Here is a 9,167-nt window from a genome sequence, read left to right as displayed (position 1 = left end):
ATTTCACAAAAACAGTTAAACAATAAAATGTTTTGAAAAATAAATCCTTTCACTTCCTGACAGAGTCCATTGTCCAATCAGAGGTCCCGCAGCGTGAGGACAGTAACCCACAATCCTTTGCTCTGCATGATGAGACGTTGCCTGTGATGTCATCACACTGGCTCCACTGTCCGACCAATCGGCCTGGAGCTCACGAGTCACAAATACAGCGTCCAATAAACTTCCTCCTCTCCACCTGTGGTTAAAGTCTAAGGTGGTTGTCGTGGAAACTGGCGCCTCAAAGAGAAATGCGTCAAATCCTGTCTTGGGGAGATCACTTCCTGTGGGCGGGACCTTTATGGAACAGGTAGATTGGCCGCTGGTTACCTGTAAGAATCAACCAATCAGATCACAAGTGTGTACCTGAGTGTTGTGTTCCTTGCAGTGTGTGTACCTGAGTGTGTGTTTACTGCAGTGTGTTCCTTGCAGTGTGTGTACCTGAGTGTGTGTACCTGGGTGTGTGTTCCTTGCAGTGTGTGTACCTGGGTGTGTGTTCCTTGCAGTGTGTGTACCTGAGGGTGTGATGAGTCTGTAGGAGGAGAATCCCACGCTGTCAGTCAGGTAGAACGTGAACTGTTCAGGTCTCAGTCTCAAACTCCTGAAGTTACGATCAGTTGCCCCCTGAAACACACCACTTTGTGTTAGTGTGTATTTGAGTGCGCGCACACACACACACACACACACACACACGTATAGAGAAGGCTCACCGAGGCCTTCTTGCTGTGGCCGTAGCTGCTCCACGGTTGAGGCTCCAGCATGAACAATCCACCCGGCGACAGGCTCTGATAGGCCCGCCTGAACAGAGCCACCACGCCACCGTCACCCGCCTGCAGCTGCACCCACTTGGTCACGCCCAGACACAGGATGATGTCATACTGGCCCCGCCCAGGCCACCAGTTCCCCCGAGACACGTAGTCCCCCTGTGGGAGGAGTCAGCGCCGCAATGTCATTTAAGGAAGTTGCATTGGATGCAGCTGTGCAGTGTGAACGACACTCACCTGGATGAAGGTGACGTTGTTGGGGAACCTGGAGGAGGAGGAGGAGGAAGACGATGGGAGGAGAGGAGGAGCAGAGAGAGGACCTCGGCTTACCCTGAAGGAAAGGGGGAGGGAGAGGAGGGGCACAGCCTGCTGCCTCTCCTCTCCCTCCCTGCTAGGAGACGAGAAGGAGGCGTTTTGTGTTCCTCTCCTCTTCTCTACCACAAGGTCATGTGACAGGAAGTGCCTAATGTTCTGCTTGGCCGCGTGGACCAGCTGGCGGTCTAAGTCCAGCCCCAGGATGTGGGCGGGGTCAAACCTCCGGGCGATGGCCAGCGTCAGGTGACCTGCGCCGCAGCCCACATCGAGCACCTTCTGGCCTCTAAACCAATCGGCTTCCAGGAGGTGGAGCCGCGGGTCCTCCTCCAGCCCAACATGCCCCTCAGCGCCATCGCCGTAGGAGCCCTGGTAACCGTAGTAACAGCTATGGTTGCCGTATTGGTAGCGTCGCCTGTCCTTCTTTTTCTGCAGCGGCTTAGCAGATCCGTGCTGAGGTCCTCCACACCTGTCAAGGGGGCAGTGCAGAGGTCATGCGACCATCAGCCAATCAGATCACGGGGCTTCACTCCACAGCAGGCCTCACACTCACCTCCCAACTCTAGCTCCTCCCAGCGGCGTCTCGAATCTCGTTGGCTTAGCTGTGGCCGCCGCGGCTTCTGTCGACCTCGCGGAGGTGGTGCGTCTGCGTTTGCGACCGTCGCCCTGGTTACCAGGCTTGTGGGTGTGCCCCGTTGGAGGGTGGGTGTGTCTACGGGGCAAGATGGGGGGTGGGGCCACATCGTCCCGACAGGTGATGGCTGTGTTGAGCTCACAGGGAAGAGGAGACGCTGCGGCGCTGCCTCCTCTGGTCACCAGAGGAACTGCACACAGAAGATCAACGTCATAATAACACTATTATATGTTCTACCTCAGCATGGTTCCGTTTCCATGGAGATACTACAGACAAAAACGTGACGCTTAAAGTTTATATTATTGTAGTCACATGACAGTCCAGCTGTGGGGGGGAAGAGTCGCGCAGGTAGCACCTCCACCCCTCCCCTCCCTGCTCCTCCATGGTGTCGGTTCCTGTGTCTCCTCTTGGACTTCAGTGGGGACAGCAGGACCGCCCCCTCCCCCTTCTCGTCCCCCGCCCCTCCCTTAAGGTTGAGGGGGTCTGTGATGTCCCGAGGAACCAGGATCTCTACGGGGTCGGCGGCTCTCGCCGGGAGGGGCGAGCACTTTGGTGTCTCCTGATTGGTCGCCCTGAGGATGAAGAAGGTAACACTTGGTCAGACCGATCCACCGACCAATCGGTGGATTAGAGACGGAGGGTCGTACCTGTTGATTTCCTCGTCCATGAGCGAGTTGAGATTGAGCGGGTCGAAGATGTTTCCACCTAACAGAAAGTGACTGGGCCGAACGGGCTCTGATTGGTTGTCGCTGATGGCTCGCCGGCGCCGCTTTGCCAGCCCCTTGAAGCCAACGCTCATGGAGTGTCGCCTCTTAGCGATTGGCTGAACTGGGAGAGCGCAGGCGACGGGGTCTTGGTAGTTGCCAGACAACTGAAGGCCGTTCTTGTTGTGCAGGGGGCGGGGCTTGGCCGGCTGCTCTGATAGGCCGACCGTGGGGAAGGCAGGGCTGACCTCACGAGGGAGGAGAGCCTCCTTGTCCAATGACATCTTGATCATCTTCCACCTGTGGACTGACTGAGAGACATTCACGCTTCCAAAATGTAATCAATCAATACTGAAATATTCTGAAGTCAAGACAAAGTGAATGTTGAAATATGTCAATGGAGTACTTTTAGTACTTCACAACGTATATCAAACATCGTAGATTAGATTAAACTTTATTGTCATTACACATGAACAAGTAGAGCAACGAAATGCAGTTTGGCATCCAACAGAAATCATAAATAACAGTATAAACGGATTAAAAATAAAGTGACTTAGTGGTCCACTGTTTATACAACTTCCGCTGAAACAATTAAATTAGTCAATTAACTAATTAGAGCACTAATCAAGGAACCAAATAGTTTGGTTATCCGCTTTATTTATTTTGATTGCACTTACAAATACCGTTAGAGCATTCAAAGAACTAATACACACCATACAAGTACTTAGTTACAGCACCAAAAGTACTACTGCCACACTGTGAAAACACTTTGGATATAACTTTGTAAAGGTACTTTCACTAAACACGTGTAGGAGTAGTTTCAAAGTGTGGTATCTGTACTTTAGAGGAAGTAACAGTCATTTCAGTGAGGGATCAGTATTTTCACTTATCTGCTGCGGAGTTTAAGATCGAGGATCAATAATCGTACTCACTGTGTCCTGCAGAAACACTTCGATGTAATTAACCCTCTCAGGCCCCGCCCCGTCACTGCCTCCACCAATCACGGGGCGTACTCATGAATAATTAAAGCAGACCTGGTAAACAGTTAGCTCCTCCAGCTAGCCACGTCCAGCTAATATGCAGGAAGTAGCTAGCTCGTAGCTTTAAGCACACTAACCCCTTAAAACCAAACAACACGCTGCGTGCGTGTAAATGAGCCCCTCACGAGTTGCACGTGCGTGTGAGTGCGCATGTCAGTGCGTGCGTGCGGGCCGATGAGGAATGACTTCTGCTAACGTGTTAGCTTTTAGCCGCGACTAGCTGCTACTTTCTTCTGTACAGAATCAAGCCCGCGATTTAATACGCCAGCGACGGCTGGAGCGAGTGACGGTCCAGTCCGCCAATCACGAGCCGAGCAGAGCCACGGTCACGCCCAAGCTCTGGCCAATCAGACGAGCGCTGGGCCCGTGAAGAGGCCTGATTGGTTGTTACTTGAAGGGGGCGGGAGGGCACAGAGCTGTCCTGAAAAGTGCCTAAAGAGAAACATATTAGCGGCTAAAAATGAAGCGATTTAACGCTAATAGGTGACGAGATGTCCGTGGAAGTTGAGCAGACTGACGCGCGTTACGTTTCCAACACGGTTCATGACTGAAGGCAGACGAGTTCATCCCGCCACAACGCATTTATAAACTAACAATGTAGTTAAGTTTGCAGGCAACTTAAACTCTGCCTGACGTTCATGTCCTCATATCGAACATCCAAATACCTCACTATAAAATACATACTAATATTACATTTTATATAAAGAGCGCCTTTCATCGTATCTGAGACGCTTTACAGACATTTAAAATCATCATTAAGAGCTTCATACTAAAACACTCACTGATTTCATACAGGGTCGGGGGACTGGTCACCAGTCCCAGAGACAAACAACCATTCACACTCACATGGGCGACTCAGAGTTCAATCAACCTAATCCTCAGAGTCTGGGAGAAAGCCGGGATGGAACCCACGCAGACAACATGCAGACTCCACGCAGACATCACGCAGACTCCATGCAGACAACACGCAGACTCCATGCAGACACCATGCAGACAACATGCAGACAACATGCAGACATCACGCAGACATCACGCAGACTCCATGCAGACAACACGCAGACATCACGCAGACTCCATGCAGACTCCATGCAGACAACACGCAGACATCACGCAGACTCCATGCAGACAACACGCAGACATGACGCAGACTCCATGCAGACAACACGCAGACTCCATGCAGACATCACGCAGACTCTACACAGACAACATGCAGACTCCACGCAAACAACATGCAGACATCACGCAGACACCATGCAGACAACATGCAGACTCCACGCAGACAACACACAGACAACATGCAGACATCACGCAGACACCATGCAGACAACATGCAGACTCCACGCAGACAACACACAGACAACATGCAGACTCCACACAGACAACATGCAGACTCCACACAGACACCATGCAGACAACATGCAGACAACATGCAGACATCACGCAGACATCACGCAGACTCCATGCAGACAACACACAGACACCATGCAGAAAACATGCAGACATCACGCAGACTCCACACAGACAACATGCAGACTCCACACAGACAACATGCAGACTCCACGCAGACAACACGCAGACAACATGCAGACTCCACGCAGACAACACACAGACACCATGCAGACAACATGCAGACTCCACGCAGACAACACACAGACAACACACAGACACCATGCAGACAACATGCAGACATCACGCAGACAACACGCAGACAACATGCAGACTCCACGCAGACTCCACGCAGACAACACGCAGACAACATGCAGACAACACACAGACAACACAGACAACATGCAGACAACACGCAGACTCCATGCAGACAACACGCAGACATCACGCAGACTCCATGCAGACAACACGCAGACAACATGCAGACTCCACACAGACACCATGCAGACAACATGCAGACATCACGCAGACATCACGCAGACTCCATGCAGACAACACGCAGACATCACGCAGACTCCATGCAGACTCCATGCAGACAACACGCAGACATCACGCAGACTCCATGCAGACAACACGCAGACTCCATGCAGACATCACGCAGACTCTACACAGACAACATGCAGACTCCACGCAAACAACATGCAGACATCACGCAGACACCATGCAGACAACATGCAGACTCCACGCAGACAACACACAGACAACATGCAGACATCACGCAGACAACACACAGACACCATGCAGACAACATGCAGACATCACGCAGACAACACGCAGACAACATGCAGACTCCACGCAGACAACACACAGACACCATGCAGACAACATGCAGACATCACGCAGACAACACGCAGACAACATGCAGACTCCACGCAGACTCCACGCAGACAACACGCAGACAACATGCAGACAACACACAGACAACACAGACAACATGCAGACAACACGCAGACTCCATGCAGACAACACGCAGACATCACGCAGACTCCATGCAGACAACACGCAGACAACATGCAGACTCCACACAGACACCATGCAGACAACATGCAGACATCACGCAGACATCACGCAGACTCCATGCAGACAACACGCAGACATCACGCAGACTCCATGCAGACTCCATGCAGACAACACGCAGACATGACGCAGACTCCATGCAGACAACACGCAGACTCCATGCAGACATCACGCAGACTCTACACAGACAACATGCAGACTCCACGCAAACAACATGCAGACATCACGCAGACACCATGCAGACAACATGCAGACTCCACGCAGACAACACACAGACAACATGCAGACATCACGCAGACACCATGCAGACAACATGCAGACTCCACGCAGACAACACACAGACAACATGCAGACTCCACACAGACAACATGCAGACTCCACACAGACACCATGCAGACAACATGCAGACAACATGCAGACATCACGCAGACATCACGCAGACTCCATGCAGACAACACACAGACACCATGCAGAAAACATGCAGACATCACGCAGACTCCACACAGACAACATGCAGACTCCACGCAGACAACACGCAGACAACATGCAGACTCCACGCAGACAACACACAGACACCATGCAGACAACATGCAGACTCCACGCAGACAACACACAGACAACACACAGACACCATGCAGACAACATGCAGACATCACGCAGACTCCACACAGACAACATGCAGACTCCACACAGACAACATGCAGACTCCACGCAGACAACATGCAGACAACATGCAGACATCACGCAGACAACACACAGACACCATGCAGACATCACGCAGACTCCACACAGACAACATGCAGACTCCACACAGACACCATGCAGACAACATGCAGACTCCATGCAGACTCCACGCAGACAACACGCAGACAACATGCAGACTCCACGCAGACTCCACGCAGACAACACGCAGACAACATGCAGACAACACACAGACAACACAGACAACATGCAGACAACACGCAGACTCCATGCAAACAACACGCAGACATCACGCAGACTCCATGCAGACAACACGCAGACAACATGCAGACTCCACACAGACACCATGCAGACAACATGCAGACATCACGCAGACATCACGCAGACTCCATGCAGACAACACACAGACACCATGGAGACAACATGCAGACATCACGCAGACTCCACACAGACAACATGCAGACTCCACACAGACAACATGCAGACTCCACGCAGACAACACGCAGACAACATGCAGACTCCACGCAGACAACACACAGACACCATGCAGACAACATGCAGACTCCACGCAGACAACACACAGACAACACACAGACACCATGCAGACATCACGCAGACTCCACACAGACAACATGCAGACTCCACACAGACACCATGCAGACAACATGCAGACTCCATGCAGACTCCACGCAGACAACACGCAGACAACATGCAGACTCCACGCAGACTCCACGCAGACAACACGCAGACAACATGCAGACAACACACAGACAACACAGACAACATGCAGACAACACGCAGACTCCATGCAGACAACACGCAGACATCACGCAGACTCCATGCAGACAACACGCAGACAACATGCAGACTCCACACAGACACCATGCAGACAACATGCAGACATCACGCAGACATCACGCAGACTCCATGCAGACAACACACAGACACCATGCAGACAACATGCAGACATCACGCAGACTCGACACAGACAACATGCAGACTCCACACAGACAACATGCAGACTCCACGCAGACAACACGCAGACAACATGCAGACTCCACGCAGACAACACACAGACACCATGCAGACAACATGCAGACTCCACGCAGACAACACACAGACAACACACAGACACCATGCAGACAACATGCAGACATCACGCAGACTCCACACAGACATCACGCAGACTCCACACAGACAACATGCAGACTCCACACAGACACCATGCAGACAACATGCTGACTCCATGCAGACTTCACGCAGACAACACGCAGACACCATGCAGACATCACGCAGACTCCATGCAGACTCCACGCAGACAACATGCAGACTCCATGCCGACTCCACGCAGACAACACGCAGACAACACGCAGACAACATGCAGACTCCACGCAGACAACACACAGACACCATGCAGACAACATGCAGACTCCACGCAGACAACACACAGACAACACACAGACACCATGCAGACAACATGCAGACATCACGCAGACTCCACACAGACAACATGCAGACTCCACACAGACAACATGCAGACTCCACGCAGACAACATGCAGACAACATGCAGACATCACGCAGACAACACACAGACACCATGCAGACATCACGCAGACTCCACACAGACAACATGCAGACTCCACACAGACACCATGCAGACAACATGCAGACTCCATGCAGACTCCACGCAGACAACACGCAGACAACATGCAGACTCCACGCAGACTCCACGCAGACAACACGCAGACAACATGCAGACAACACACAGACAACACAGACAACATGCAGACAACACGCAGACTCCATGCAGACAACACGCAGACATCACGCAGACTCCATGCAGACAACACGCAGACAACATGCAGACTCCACACAGACACCATGCAGACAACATGCAGACATCACGCAGACATCACGCAGACAACACACAGACACCATGCAGACAACATGCAGACATCACGCAGACTCCACACAGACAACATGCAGACTCCACACAGACAACATGCAGACTCCACGCAGACAACACGCAGACAACATGCAGACTCCACGCAGACAACACACAGACACCATGCAGACAACATGCAGACTCCACGCAGACAACACACAGACAACACACAGACACCATGCAGACAACATGCAGACATCACGCAGACTCCACACAGACATCACGCAGACTCCACACAGACAACATGCAGACTCCACACAGACACCATGCAGACAACATGCTGACTCCATGCAGACTTCACGCAGACAACACGCAGACACCATGCAGACATCACGCAGACTCCATGCAGACTCCACGCAGACAACATGCAGACTCCATGCCGACTCCACGCAGACAACACGCAGACAACACGCAGACTCCACGCAGACTCCACGCAGACAACACGCAGACAACATGCAGACAACACGCAGACAACACGCAGACAACACGCAGACAACACGCAGACAACACACAGACAACATGCAGACAACATGCAGACATCACGCAGACTCCACACAGACAACATG

General features: G+C 52.0%; 1 protein-coding gene across 1 annotated transcript; it reads right to left on the bottom strand.

Moving 5' to 3' along the window:
• Positions 1-413: 413 nt before the first annotated feature.
• LOC119223328 (7SK snRNA methylphosphate capping enzyme-like) lies at positions 414-3,730 on the bottom strand (the record flags this gene model as incomplete). Its single annotated transcript, XM_062561091.1, has 7 exons — positions 2,394-3,730; positions 2,059-2,318; positions 1,666-1,936; positions 1,038-1,581; positions 747-959; positions 492-660; positions 414-433 (listed from the first exon to the last, which is right to left on the bottom strand). Coding segments are annotated over exons 1-7 (1,827 nt in total), but the record flags the coding sequence as incomplete, so codon positions are not given.
• Positions 3,731-9,167: the final 5,437 nt, after the last annotated feature.

Source organism: Pungitius pungitius, chromosome 1 (assembly GCF_949316345.1).
Source record: "Pungitius pungitius chromosome 1, fPunPun2.1, whole genome shotgun sequence".
NCBI classification, from domain to species: Eukaryota; Metazoa; Chordata; class Actinopteri; order Perciformes; family Gasterosteidae; genus Pungitius; species Pungitius pungitius.
The sequence above is the reverse complement of the archived record's forward strand: the minus strand, read 5'-3'. Positions and strand labels throughout refer to the sequence as shown.